General features: G+C 35.8%; 1 protein-coding gene across 1 annotated transcript in view; it reads right to left on the bottom strand.

The window, feature by feature from the left end:
- Positions 1-11,237: 11,237 nt before the first annotated feature.
- The window catches only part of cdh9 (cadherin 9, type 2 (T1-cadherin)), a 99,319-nt gene continuing 94,484 nt past the window's right edge, over positions 11,238-16,072 (bottom strand). The window contains exons 10-12 of the mRNA XM_018094960.2: positions 14,086-14,203; positions 13,745-13,996; positions 11,238-12,058 (exon numbers count right to left, since the gene is read on the bottom strand). Coding sequence (XP_017950449.1) covers positions 11,568-12,058; positions 13,745-13,996; positions 14,086-14,203 — 861 coding nt within the window. The 3' untranslated portion in view covers positions 11,238-11,567. The remainder of the gene's footprint in view (positions 12,059-13,744; positions 13,997-14,085; positions 14,204-16,072) is intronic.

Here is a 16,072-nt window from a genome sequence, read left to right on the forward strand (position 1 = left end):
CAACTGTTCCCTTGTAAGTTTTTTTCCAAAAATATTTTTTAATATCGATTACATCTTTATATTACTTTAAAATATCAACCACAGTGAACAAAAAGTTTCTTTTACTATAGGCTCCTTAGTGCTCATGCACAGAGCACTTCTGTTCAGTTTCTGGCTTCACGCTGAACTTTTTGCAGTGTTAGTTTTTATAGGCCAACCTTGTCTGTAGTGCCTTCCAAAGGACAAGCAGTAAGCTGCTTCCCAACTTGCGTGTCTAAATAATATACATGTTAGGGGATGGGTAGGATAAGGATGTCTACATGCCTCCCTTTCCTGCAAGTTTCAGTACTCTGAAATGGAGCTCAGTGACCTGTGGCAATTATTTTTTTCTAGGAAGGCAGGGAGCAATGTGCAAAAATTGTGCCATTTTTTTACACTTTGGACACTGCCAAGAATCTGCAGATCTGCAAAGCTGAGTTCAAAGGTGCCATCTTTCCATGTCTTCTGATCCTCTTCTGTTATGCTGCTGACAAGCATCTTGCACTAGCATGCACAGTCAAATCTACCTCCTTACATAGTTAGTTACATAGTTACATAGGGTTGAAAAAAGACCTGTGTCCATCAAGTTCAACCCATCCAAGTAAACCCAGCACACCTAACCCACACCTACCAATCTATACTCACATACATAAACTATAAATACAACCACTAGTACTAACTGTAGATATTAGTATCACAATAGCCTTGGATATTCTGATTGATCAAGAACTCATCCAGGCCCCTCTTAAAGGCATTAACAGAATCTGCCATTACCACATCACTAGGAAGGGCATTCCATAACCTCACTGCCCTCACCGTGAAAAACCACCTACGCTGCTTCAAATGGAAGCTCCGTTCCTCTAATCTAAAGGGGTGACCTCTGGTGCGTTGATTGTTTTTATGGGAAAAAAGAACATCCCCCAACTGCCTATAATCCCCTCTAATGTACTTGTACAGAGTAATCATGTCCCCTCGCAAGCGCCTCTTTTCCAGAGAAAACAACCCCAACCTCGACAGTCTCACCTCATAGTTTAAATCTTCCATCCCCTTAACCAGTTTAGTTGCACGTCTCTGCACTCTCTCCAGCTCATTAATATCCTTCTTAAGGACTGGAGCCCAAAACTGCACTGCATACTCAAGGTGAGGCCTTACCAGGGACCTATAAAGGGGCAAAATTATGTTCTCATCCCTTGAGTCAATGCCCTTTTTTATACAAGACAGCACTTTATTTGCTTTAGTAGCCACAGAATGACACTGCCTGGAATTAGACAACTTGTTATCAACAAAAACCCCTAGATCCTTCTCCATTAAGGAAACCCCCAACACACTACCATTCAGTAGATAGTTTGCGTTTATATTATTTCTACCAAAGTGCATAACTTTGCACTTATCAACATTGAACCTCATTTTCCAGTTTGCTGCCCAGTTATCTAATTTTGTCAAATCGCTCTGCAAAGCGGCAGCATCCTGCATGGAACTTATAGTTTTGCACAATTTAGTGTCATCAGCAAAAATAGAAACAATACTGTCTATGCCCACCTCCAGGTCATTAATAAACAAGTTAAACAGCAAAGGCCCAAGGACTGACCCCTGCGGTACTCCACTAACCACACTGGTCCAATTAGAAAATGTTCCATTTACAACCACTCTTTGTACTCTATCCTTCAGCCAGTTCTCTATCCAATTACAAATATTATGTTCTAGGCCAATATTCCTTAATTTGATCATTAACCTTCTGTGAGGTACTGTATCAAACGCTTTAGCAAAGTCCAAGTAGATGACATCAACTGCCATTCCAGCATCAAGGTTCCTACTCACCTCCTCATAAAAGGCAACTAAATTAGTCTGGCAAGATCTGTTACGCATAAAACCATGCTGGCACAAACTAATAGTATTGTGAACTGCAATGTATTCAAGTACCCTATCCCTTATTACCCCTTCCAAAAGTTTTCCTACTACTGATGTCAGACTAACAGGCCTATAGTTTTCAGGCTGAGAACGGGATCCCTTTTTAAATAACGGCACCACATTAGCAATCCGCCAGTCTCTTGGCACCATGCCAGACCTCAATGAATCCTGAAAAATTAAGTGAAGAGGTTTGGCAATCACAGCGCTCAGCTCATTTAATACCCTGGGATGAATCCCATCCGGCCCTGGACCTTTGTTTACCTTTACATGTTCAAGTCTCTTTTGAATTTCCTCCCGAGTGACCCATGCGTCAGTAGCTAAATTACTAGAACTGGGCATATTACAAGGGAAGCCTTCATTATCTGGCTCCTCAGATGTATAGACAGATGAAAAATAAGAGTTCAAAATTTCAGCTTTTTCCCCGTTTTCATCAACCAACGTACCCCCCCGTGATAATAAAGTTCCCACCCCTTCTTGCTTCATTTTTTTACTATTCACATAATTAAAAAATAATTTTGGATTCTTTTTACTCCTAGCAGCAATATCCCTTTCCATCTCTATTTTAGCTTGCCTGATAGCTTTTTTGCATGCTTTATTTGCTTCCTTGTACCTGATGAAAGTTTCTGCTGTCCCAGCTAACTTGAATGCCCTAAAAGCACGTTTTTTCTTACCAACCTCGACAATAACACTTTTATTCAGCCATAAAGGTTTTGCTTTGCGATGCCTCTCCTTGCTTACTAGGGGGATATACTGTTGCGTATACCTACAAAGCAATGTTTTAAAGATGTTCCATTTTCCTTCTGTGTCTAACCCCATGAAAAGCCTTTCCCAGTTGACACATTGCAGAGATGCCCTTATACTGGCAAAGTCTGCACGTCTAAAATTGAGTGTTTTAGTTACTCCCTTATAGCGCTGTCTCTGCAGCATTATCTCAAAGGAGACCATGTTGTGATCACTGTTCCCCAAATGCTCACCCACACAAATGTTAGAGATAAGTTCATTATTATTAGAAATCACCAGGTCCAAAATAGCGTCATTCCTAGTGGGTTCTTGAACTGCCTGAAATAAAAAGTTGTCATTTAGCATATTTACAAACCTACTAGCTTTTTCTGACTTAGCCACCCCATTACTCCAGTCAATGTCCGGATAATTAAAGTCCCCCATAACAACAACTTGACCCAGTTTTGAAGCCTCCTCCATTTGCAACAATAGCTGGGCCTCATCCCCCTCATCTATACGGGGTGGTTTATAACATACACCAATGATCATTTTCTTTGTGACCTTCAGCCCTACTGAAATTTCTACCCAAAGAGATTCGACGTTTTCATTGGTAATGTCTTTATTACATGGCTTTAAGTCTGACTTTACGTAAAGACAAACCCCTCCACCCTTTTTAATCTCTCTGTCCCTCCTAAAAAGTGTATACCCATTTAAATTCACAGCCCAGTCGCATTTATCATCCCACCAGGTCTCAGTGATACCTATTAAATCATAATTTTCAATACATGCAATAGCTTGCAGCTCCCCTAATTTACCCGACAAGCTACGCGCATTAGCCAGCATGCAGCGGAGATTATTACTTCTCCCTCTGATGTTTACATTAGCTAAGGGAGAATTAGAGCTAAGGCAATTATGAGACTGCTTTCCTTGTAACGGAAGCTCCTTATCTGATAAACTATATGCCCCCCTCACTCCTCCCCCACAACCCTTTGCTAGTCCCCCTACCCCGTCTACACTAATTTTCCCATGGAATTCTAGCTCACCCACCCCCCCCTTGTCTAGTTTAAACACTCCTCCAACCTCTTAACCATTCTCTCCCCTAGCACAGCAGACCCCCTTCCATTGAGGTGCAATCCGTCAGGGCTGTATAGATTGTACCCCAAGGAAAAGTCAGCCCAGTGCTCTAGGAACCCAAACCCTTCCTTCCTACACCAAGACTTTAGCCACGCATTTAGCTCCCTAAGCTCCCGCTGTCTCCCTAAACTTGCACGCGGCACCGGCAAAATTTCCGAAAAAATGACATTGGAGGACCTTTGCCTAATCTTAGAGCCTAGATCCCTGAACTCACTCTTTAAAGTCCCCCACCTACCGTTCATTTTGTCGTTAGTACCGATATGTACCAAGACAGCCGGGTCTTGCCCAGCCCCTCCCAATAATGTGTCAACCCGATCAACCACATGCCGAACCCTGGCACCAGGAAGACAGCAAACTGTCCGGTTGAAGCGATCCGCTTGACAGATTACCCTGTCCACTTTCCTAATGATCGAATCCCCTATAACCACCATCTGTTTAGGCCTAGCTCTGCTCTCCTCCCCACCACTACTAGTGAAACTGGTCTCCCGGCTGTTAGAGAGATCAGCCTCACCTAGAACCGCCAATCCAGAGTTCACACTCCCATCTTCTTCACACAATCTGGCAAATCTGTTGGGATGCGCAAACCCTGGAGCAGCCTCCCTTTTCCTTTTCCCCACACTAGATTTTCTAACTGTCACCCAGCTTACTACCCTATCATCCTTTTGCTGCTCCCCTCCCCCCCTACTATCTGACCCCACTAGTTCTTGTTCAGTTAACAAGAGACCCCTCTCAAGATTGTTGATTGAACGCAGTGTTGCGACGTGTTCCTCTAGGACTCTAACGCGAGCCTCTAAAGTGGCAATTCGCTCACATCCACAACAGAGGTATGCACTTTGGAACTGTTGTTCCACAACTGCATACATGTGGCAGGCTGTGCACTGTGTCAGACCTTCAATGTTGCTACCACTCATTCTCCCAGTTACAAGAACAGTTAAACAAAAATAGGTGTAAGGACTTGTAGTAAATACCTTGTTTTACCTTATTTTTAACTCCCTTAGTGTTTAACTCCTGAGTTTATAACTCCACTTACAGAGTCCCACTTAAAGAGCAATCACTTACAGAGCACCTACCACCAGAGCAAGCTCCACTAGAGTGCCTGTGGTTCTATTTATGCAGTCTGTAAAGGTGAACTAATCAAACCCCACCCTCCTCAAGCTGAGGGTAATTACAAGGGAATGTAACCTGCTGTAAGCCTATGGATCCCACAAACTTTGTAAATTAGCTCCAAAAACAACAATTACTTATGAAAAAAATAAATAAAACCCAACAGTAAAAAAACACAATGGTTTTGATAAAGTTAGTAAAGAATACTTATCCCTTTTTAGTTGAAATGAAAGCAAGTTGATTCAACCAGCCACCAGCCTGTTAGTAAGCAGCTCACTGGACTGCCTGTGGTTCTATTTATGCAGTCTGTAAAGGTGAACTAATCAAACCCCACCCTCCTCAAGCTGAGGGTAATTACAAGGGAATGTAACCTGCTGTAAGCCTATGGATCCCACAAACTTTGTAAATTAGCTCCAAAAACAACAATTACTTATGAAAAAAATAAATAAAACCCAAAACCCAATCAGCTTTGACTGTGCATGCTCCAGCAAAATCCGTATAGGAGAACTAACAGTAGAGGTCAGAAGTCAGGGGAAGATTGTGCCTTTGACAGAGTTCTACACAGAGCTGCAGATTTATGGCAGTTCAGAAAAAAAGAGAACTTTTAAAGAGAATAAATGCTGCTGGGAGGGAGCTTGGAGGGGGAACAGTGGAGGAGGGTGGAGGGCGGCTGAAAATGGACTAGGGTTTTGTTCTCCTTTAATGACCTTTTATGAGTAGATGAGCAGAAATCAACCACTGTTTTTGAAGTGTATGAAATCTCTTTCTTGCATCATACTGATGAAATTAAGGTATACTGGCCTGGAAGAAACTATTTATATTCGGATAAAGACAGATTACTTAGAGTGGTGAGTATCTCAGACATCTGCCCTTGCTTATTTATCTTTTAATTTGTTCATAAATGTCTTTCTTTAAATTAAGATTGGCATTGTAAATAATGTCTTTGATTTTCTCATTATACTAAACCATGGCTGTTTTAACTTTACAGGGAGATTTCAATTAAATAGAGAACTGGAAGCAAGCTGACAAATAAGGTTCAGTGTTGATAAATGTTATTTATTAGGGTAAAATCAATATGAATGTTTATCATTCACTAAATTAATTCTGTTGGGAATCTACTAAAGAAGGTTTTTGGGGTTACTCTAAATAACAGACATAACATTGTGTAATCTAAAGTTAATAAAGTACTCTATTGTGTTTAAAAGGATATTAAAGTGGGGGTGAAATCATCATTTTTCCACTTAATAGATCTTTTCAAGGACACATCCTGGGTATGCAGTGCAGTTTTGGGTACTAATCATTAGGTATGATAAGATAATATAAAAAGTATAGATACATGCAACTAAACTTTTAAAAGCCATGGAATAATTATGCCATGAGAAAAGACTCTCAAAGTTGAGTTTGTTTCTCTGGAGAGGGCATTTGCAAGGGGTTTGATGCTTAGCTTAAAATGAAAGTGGACTGGGTTGTTATAAAATGTGAAGAGGAAGGTAATTACAGGCAGCCTGGTAATAAAGATTTTCATATGTCTCTGGAGAGCTAAAGCTTTTGTGTAATTTTTTAAGCTATGTAATAAAAGTGAGTTGCAACATTTCAGTTCAAATCTTGGTTGCTCAGTATGATTTAGGTTGATAGCACACATGAAGATAGTTGCCCGCAATAAATCTGTTCTATGGCGGGCTGCTTTGGAAAATCAAAGAGATGTGTATGTTTTCCCACCATTTTCAGAAGATTAGTCACTTATGATAGGGCATATTTATCGCAAACTACACATGTGCCATATGTGTCATAGCCCTTATTATGGGAAAAGGAAAAAAATGTGTGAGATGGGTAAGTGTGCCCCACACATACCCATCTCACACACTTTTTCCTCCTACTGGAGGGAGATTAAATCAGACAAAACAATAAAAGAGAGGTACATTAAAAATAATATGCAGTCGGTAATTTTGAAAACAGTAATTCCAAAATCAACTTTGATTCAATAATGAATTCAATTCTATTTAAATAAAAAATAATGCCTATTGCGCAAAATAGATAATTCTATTAGTAACAGCAGATTTGCCAAAAATCAAGTTCCTGAAAAAAAAGGCAAGCACAAAAAAGAAAAAACTGCTGAAAAAAAAATATGAGAGACATCATGTTTTTTACTGAATGCTAACTTTGTTTAAAGGGACCCGTACTACATGTAGGTAAAAATCAAATTTTTTTATTCATTCATTTCCAATTCCTGTTCCTTTTTTTCAAGTAAACTGATACAAATAAATAAATAAGGCTGTTAGAGAATAAAGAATTTGCTAACTTTTTTTCTGGTGAATTTTTGCTTTTTGTTTCTCTGATGCATTCCAACTTTTTGAGGTTTCAGAAAAGACTTGCACCTTTTTCCCTTTTATGCTTTTTTGCCATGTTTTTCTACAATCAAGGAGAGAATGATTTAACCTGCTGTCTGTTATATAGAGAGAATTATTTGGCAAAATAACTAAAAGTACTTTATAGCATGTGAATTTTTTTAAGGAGTTTTTTTTCTGCAATGCCATGACCAAGAGGAGTTTAAGGAGTTTTTTTTCTTCAATGCCATGACCAAGAGGCGAGAAGTGTACTTTTTGGTTCTAATATAATACAATATTTAAAACAAATAGAAAAGCTCCATACCGTATGAATACAATTCTTAGAAAACTACTAAGTCCAAATGTTGTTTAACAAGTACAAACTAGAGATGAAAATACTTCTCCTCTGCTAGAACCATTGTTGTATATAGTCATCATTTACAGTAAGTATAAATACAAGATATAATACAAGAGGGAATAATAGCATCTACAAGAAAGTTTTTAAATTTCTGCCTAAAAATTTAAATTTACCACTACTTTCTATGATAGCAAAACATTTCTTCCCATTTAGATATTATCTATTTTATATGAGATAAACGTTATTTAATTAGCATTAACTATATATATATATATATATATATATATATATATATATATATATATATGGAGTTATTTACAGTAAATGTCAATGAAAAATGTAAGAGTTGTCAAATTATTTTTGATTGCAGCATACTACTATATCAAAAAATGAGCCTTAGGGGAAAAACATAAATCCTAGGGGAACTCATTAACAGGAGATATATTTGTTCCTTAACTCCTTGTTTCAATGAGGGAAAAAAATAAAAAAATATCGACATCGTAAAAAACATTGTATATGTCATGTAAAAAAGTTATAGAGAATAACACTGACAATTGGAAATTTTAAAAGGGAATTGTAAAGTCCAGTTAGTGCAGTATAGTATTAGTATTGATAGTAAAAAGAATAGAAAAAGTTTTATTCAATGTCTTGTTCCTTCAAGGAACCCTTCTCAAGACAACTGATTTCCCATGAGTCTCTCTCTCTCTCTCTGTGAGTGTCACTCTCTCTCTCCCTCTTTATATATATGTGTGTTTGTGTATGTAGAGCTATGTTTTTCAGTAGGACTCATTTCAGTACATTATGAATATAAAATACAAAATAATTGTATATTATATAAAAAGTAAACATTTTACTGGTTTTACCATTAAAAATTATAGCAACTAACAGAGAATAGGTAATCCTTAGTGTTTTTGGATCATCATACCTTAAGATTTACCCAGATTTACTAAAACTCTTCTTATTGTTTTTTAAAAATTTGAATAAACTCATTTCCACAAATGTCCACATTTACTAAAAATTCTAGACAGAAAAATGATATGTGTAAATAAAGTTGCAGAAAATTCGGTAATTGTCACACAAAATACCAGCGTAAAAAATGTGAAAATCTCTAAAGTTTTGAAGCAAAGAAGGATCTTACAGGGAAGGGACATCTGCCACTGATGAAAATGTCAGATTCTGATTTTTATAAGTTTTGTAGCATAATAAAACTTTTTTTTGCCTAGTTTTAAGACATTATACCCAATAGGGTTGTTTTTTAACTACTATGAGTTTATGCAGCATAGTTACCATAAAGTACCCTTGTGCTCTTTTATTATTACAGAAAAAAAATTTTTTCTGGGTTTCCTTATATGAGATTTAATAACTGTATTGTGATACAAAAATAATCTGTGGTGTGTGAATTTAATTTTATTTATCAGATTCTTGTTGTAATCATCAGATTCTTGTTGTAATCATTGATTTTTCTTGTTGTAAACCTTTGTATAACTTCCTTAATTAAGAGCAGATTTATGATTTCTCAAGCCTTTCAGCTCAAGTAATCATAAAGGAAATGCAGTATGAGTTAAATAAGTCCCACAGGGATTCAAGGGAAAAACCTCCTTGGTTGAGGTAAAGTTTATATTTCCCTAAGCGGGTTAAGACCAAACTTTTTTTTCTAAGAAAGCCTGTTTGCGGAAAAATTTCTCAACTAACAAGGTTTTGTTCCCCAAAACCCTGTGTAAGTTCCTTAAGTGACTCAGAGCCCCTTAGTTTACATGTCAACCCATCTTATTTAATATATATTTTCAAATACAGTGTAAATTTTGGTGAGACCTTTGCCTCACCTTTCTTTTGTTGATGAAAAAAAACCCTTGAAGTGTTTATCACTGAAGGCATAAGAAAATTCCTAACTCTTTCAAAAAGAGTTAGGAATGCATTAAATATATGGAGTGTGTTCGTATAACTGATATACATACCATGTTCTTTTTAAATATACATATATTGAGTTCAGTCATCTTGTTCACTTATTATTCTGGTGTTGCATTGGATAAACATCATGAAGGTGATCCATTAATTAAGTTCACCATTAAATAGTTACAGACTTTTACTCAGTTAGAGCCAGTTAAAAATGTACCTTATTTTTTTATAATTTCTAAATTTTTCCAAAGTGCAATTAATATAAATGCAAGTTATACAATAAATGGTATTGTGTTGTGGGGATCCTTAACTGAGAAGCATTTGGGGATTTTTGTAGATAACAAGTTTAATTCCAGGCAATGTCATTCCGTGGCTACTAAAGCAAATAAAGTGCTGTCTTGTATAAAAAAAGGCATTGATTCAAGGGATGAAAAAATAATTTTGCTTCTTTATAGGTCTCTGGGAAGGCCTCACCTTGAGTATGCACTGCCGTTTTGGGCTTCAGTCCTTAAGAAGGATATTAATGAGCTGGAGAGGGTACAGATACATGCAACTAAACTGGTAAGGAGGATGGAAGATTTAAACTATGAGGTTAGACTGTCAAGATTGGGTTTGTTTTCTGTGGAAAAAAAAGTGCTTGCGAGGGGACATGATTACTCTGTACAAGGGGATTATAGGCAGATAATGGGTTTTCTTTTTTTCCCCATAAAAACAAATCAGCACACCAGAGGCTACCCCTTTAGATTAGAGCAATGGAACTTTAATTTGAAGCAGTGTAGGTGGTTTTTCACGGTGAGGGCAGTGAGGTTGTGGAATGTCCTTCCAAGTGATGGCAGATTCTGTTAATGCCTGTTAATGCTAAGAGGGGCTTGGATGAGTTCTTGAACAAGTATCCAAGGCTACTGTAATACTAAAATGTACAGTTAGTATTGATGTTGGTATATATGGTTTATGTATGCAATTTTATATACTGTATAGATCTTTATAGGTTTGTGTGTGCTTGGTTCACTTGGAAGGGTCGAACTTGAAAGACTATTTTTACAACCTTATGTAACTATGTAAATATATCGCTATTTATTAATTATGGTGTCCAGACCTTCCATTATTACCTGTAAACTAGCTTTCAGTTTTTTGCCTAGTATAAGATATTTGCCTCTAGGGGTTATATTTATCATGCTGTGTAAAAAGTGGAGTGAAACATTACCGTTGATGTTACCCAGGGCAACCAATCAGCAACCAGAGTTCAACAGTTAGAAATCCAAAGCAAAGCATCTGATTGGCTGCTATGAGCAACATCACCAGTATTGTTTCACCCCACACACTTTACACAGCATGATAAATATACCCCTAGGTTTACATGATTATATAACTGTACCCATAATTAATATATCTTATCTATTCATTTTTCTTATCAATAAAAGGCAATAAATGCAAAAAAAGAAAACATAATGCATAATAAAATGTACATCTAATAAATATTATTTATAAAATCTCAGTTCACTCTTGCCAGATGAGAAATACAGTCTTTAAATGAAAGCACTAAAATAATAGCTTCTGTAGTTGTAGTTAGACAATAACAAAATGTTTATAAAAAAAAAAAATTCTTGTAAAAAATTAAAATAAGCCTTGCATTTCATATGTACATAATGTTTTAAAGCAGCTGTGGTTCATATATTTTCAACATTTTTATTTTGTCTTTCATGTCCATGACCAACACAATTAATTTTTATAAAAATAATTTATTCAATAAAAATAGAAAAATATATCTCTATATATATTTATACAATATAAAATGAAGTATGACATGGAGCATTTATATGAAATAAATACATGTTTGTAGATAACTTAAATGTTGATGGGAGAATTTTTATCTCATTTTAGAAGGATGTAATTAAATTTAAAAAGTTTGTCCTAAAAGGCACAATAAAGCATATCAGCATAGTGAAATTAGTTATAATACATTCTTTTGAATAGATGTTTTGTGAAGGAAAGGTTGCTCAGTTTCTTCTTAATGTTACAAAAATGTGAATAATTTATAATGCATTTACAGTACAATAACCATGGGAGGTATAGATTTTTAAATTGCTTATTATTTCACCAATATTTCAGTCACTCTCTTGCCCACCATACATATCAGCAAGCTTTTTAAACTGTGGCCCCCATTCTCTAAGATAAACATAGTTATCATCATCAAGATTCTCTTCAATGGCAGGAGATTCCAATGAGCTTAGAGTCTCAGCAATTGAATCATTACCTTCATAAGCATAAGTTGCCAAAGAATCATATGGTGGAGCAGTTGTGTCTGTATCATTTTCATTTAGCCTTTTATGTATAAAATCTTGAACATCAATATTTTCCCAAAGAGGAACTGGTTTGCGAATTTGAAATACAGTGTCAGGGAGAATGTCTCTTCTGAGTTTGTTTTCATCCCTTGCTTCTGGGTTTCTCAAGGTACTGATATCAAAAGCTTGTGTATCTTCTTCCCCTCCTCCTTCATCATTATATGTAACAACATTGTCTCTAACATCATCCTTAGAAAAAATTAAGGGCTCTTTTTTTCTTTGTCTTTTTAAAGCTGTAAATAGGATCACCAAAGCTAGAACAAACAAAAGCAAGGCAAGTTGATTATTTATGGCTATTATTACATATATTATTATATTTTTCTATGCAACACATTTATACTGCTTTAATAGAATATTCAGTGAACTTAAAAGCTGCATTCTTTCGGGTTAGTGTGTTTTGATTATTTTTATGAACTTAATTTATTTTTTCAGATTTTTTTCATATCGTATCCTAAATAACTTGTTTTTCATTGTTGTATTCCAGTTGGCAAAGTTTGTTAATATGACATTGTAACAACTAAGGAATTTAATATTTACATGTTTTGAAAATCAAATTGAAATTAAGCCTAAAAACTTCTCAATAACTAACTAAATATTTGAGTGGTGAGTTTATAGAAATGACATGATTCATGGAAATAAATACATAATATGTACAGTTTTTCCTCTGCACAAACAATTTTTTCTATGCTTATAGTTAGGTTTTGCAAATTCATATGTAATTTTGGAAATTCAACTTCTATTTACATCTCTTATTACATACTGCCCATTATACTTAAACCAGGGATCTGGAATTAGAATACAGATGTTAGATTATAGTGGCAGTACTACAATAAAACATTTTGTATGATTTTTTTGTAGGTCCCTGCAGGTTGACTTCAAGTAATACACTTTTTATTTAATTTAAAGAAGAAGGAAAGGTTCAGCCACTGGGGATGCAAAATATCAGACACCGTCCCAGTGATTGTAATTACTTACCTGATACCCCGAGCCAGTACTCCTATTATCAGTACTCTGATAACACAAATATTGCCTTTTTACTCTTACGCATGCATAGGCCCCAGGGTTTTGAAGAAAGAAGGAGAGAAGAGAATGGCTTACCCGCAAGTAACCCTGGCAGAAGCAGTTTTTTGTTCAAGGAGCATTGGTTCCCCCCAGTAATTGAATATTTCCTTCTACTTTAAAAGTATAAACTCTATTATGTATATATATATATATACAGTATATATATATATATATATATATATATATATATATATATATATATATATTATACATGTTATACATCTTATGATTTATTTTTATTATCATTTTTTACTTGAGTTAATACTTTTTTGATTATTGGGGCTTTTGCACTTATTGCATATGTGATTAGGTCTTTGTTCTATTGTGGAACTCAATGGCACAGCCTGGTTGCACAAGTGCTAACACTTGTACGCATTACATGGAGGGAAGGAAAGTCATACAGTTTGGTTGTGGTCCTACACAACAGGGATGTAGTTGTATATGAAGCAGGAAGCGATTGGTTAGCCTGTATACATATTTAATAGCAGGTGGACGGGGGCTAGTGCAAGAAGGCAGCCATATAAGGAACAATATATACATTAGAAAAAAAAATCCTTTTGCCTAAAAATGTAAATGCCATAATATATATTGTCTATAGAAATCATTTATTGTTTCCCTAAGAATTATATCTATAAGCATGAAGAAACTCTATTCTAAAATGACAGACATCTCTGAATTTATTACTTTTTAAGTGTAATGATTGGAAGTAATATTATGTTCACAAAATACAGTATACAAGAAATATGAGCTAATGATTTGAACACTTCCAAAACAGCACATGCTATTGTAATTGCAAACTAATTTTTTTCATGCATAGTCTATAATAAAGCAAACACATACACAAGAAACACTTGATTTGAATCAAAGCAATTACTTACTGAGAAGTATGATGATACAAAGTAAAATTGCAATTAGAGCTCCTGTGCTCAATCCAGCAGGGAAGAAGGTTGCCTCCAAATTGCATGACTGCATATTTCCCTTGCTATCACAGGCACACACACGTATGGTTAATGTTTCTGTGCTGCTTTGAACTGGATAATCATTGTCAAAAATTATGATTGGAAGTACATAAGTGCTAATTTTATGTCTATTATATCCATTTCTTTTTGTGAAAATACTTGCTGTGTTGTCTGTGAAACAGAAGAGGCAAACAGTTATTTTGTATAAGAGCATCAAACAAAACAATGAAAAAAAACCACAAATCTGCAGGATCTTTTACCTTTATTATCTAAAACTGTGAAGTTTGGATTGATAGAAAAATCTGGCACCATTTCAAAGTAGAATCTGTGTCCCCGGGGAGGTTCATCTTTGTCTATTGCACTTACTGTTTGAATAAGCTATGAAAAACAAACATAATATGAGAGAAAGGGTGCCAAATTCTACTGTTATATATTATTTTCTTAGCAATATAATCAAAATGGTCATGGGTCACATAAAGAGGGATATTTCATTTGCTAATATAATACTATATTGGCATTTTTTCTTAACACAGATATATGAACAGAGCCAAAACTGGAATTATATATTTTTTTCTTAATGTTGGTGACTAACTGTAAACTTACAGTTACAATAAAATTATTAAAAATCACTTGCACTTCCTTGTTCTGTGCTGACTCCTCCTGCTGGCACCTCCTTCTGTGTTTGGGTATGGGTTGACAATAAATGCAGTAGGATTCTTTATTCCAAAACTACCCATTAGCCAAAATCTCAGTGCTCAGTAGCTGATACCCCAGTCCCTATCCACTTAATATTCGAGAGGAATACAATATATATATATATATATATTTTTTTTTTTTTATTTTTTTTTTCTAAAAGACCCTAACCATAAACATGACCCACCCAGAATACAAGTCCTAATAAGCATGTGTTAGGTATTCAGTACCTAGGGGCACTTTTGCTAAGATGATGCCCTACAATAATCTATTACTAGGATCCTTCAGTCCCTTACATGTCTGCTTGGTATACCCATTTAAGTAGACAAAAAACCCTAAATGTTAATTATTGGAGTCTTCCAAGCAACATCAGTTCTTCTCACTGACATCTTCTCATTGACAGTTTTTACCACATTAATCCCATTTTAATCATAATAGATAAAATGATATAGATCAAATGAAACCAGTATACATGGATCAATAGTCTGCCATATCAATATATATATATATATATATATATATATATAAATATAAAGTAACCTTTTTTTCTATCTCTTAAATGACTCTAAATAATGCCCAGAATAACATATTCTGTACCACAAGCAATTCAACTTCAGCTCTCTGCTACTTCCTAGTCTAGTGTCAAGCTCCACCCCTTTTACATAGTAACATAGTAAGTTAGGTTGAAAAAAGACGTACGTCCATCATGTTCAACCATAATGCCTAGCAAAAAACCCCATCTGAAGCCTCTCTAATTTGCCGCAGAGGGGAAAAAATTCCTTCCTGACTCCAAGATGGCAATCGGACCAGTCCCTGGATCAACTTGTACTAAGAGCCATCTTCCATAATCCTGTATTCCCTCACTTGCTAAAAAGCCATCCAGCCCCTTCTTAAAGCTATATACTGTATCAGCCAGTACAACTGATTCGGGGAGGGAATTCAACAACTTCACAGCTCTCACAATAAAGAAACCTTTCCAAATATTTAAATGTAACCTTCCTTCTTCTAAACTGAGTGGGTGTCCTTGTGTCTGTTGGAAGGACCTACTGGTAAATAAAGCATTAGTGAGGTTTTTATATGATCCTCTTCTATATTTATACATAGTTATCATGTCACCTCTTAAGAGCCTATTCTCCAGTGTAAACATACCCAACTTGGCCAGTCTTTCTTCCTAACTGAGACTTTCCATACCCTTTACCAGCTTAGTTGCCCTTCTCTGGACCCTCTCTAATTCAATAATGTCTTGTTTGAGCACTGGAGACCAAAACTGAACAGCATATTCTAGATGCGGCCTTACCAGCGCTCTGTAAAGGGGAAGAATAACCCCCGTGAATCTATACCCTTTTAATACAGCTCAAAACCTAGTTTGCCCTTGCAGCTGCTGCCTGGCATTGCTTGCTACAGCCAAGTTTATTATCTACAAGGACTCTAAGGTCCTTCTCCATTATGGATTTGCCTAGTGCAGTCCCATTAAGGGTATAAGTGGCTTGCATATTTTTACATCCCAGGTGCATGACCTTATATTTATCCACATTTAATCTCATCTGCCACTTT

This window comes from Xenopus tropicalis, chromosome 6, assembly GCF_000004195.4.
Source record: "Xenopus tropicalis strain Nigerian chromosome 6, UCB_Xtro_10.0, whole genome shotgun sequence".
In the NCBI taxonomy this organism is placed as follows: domain Eukaryota; kingdom Metazoa; phylum Chordata; class Amphibia; order Anura; family Pipidae; genus Xenopus; species Xenopus tropicalis.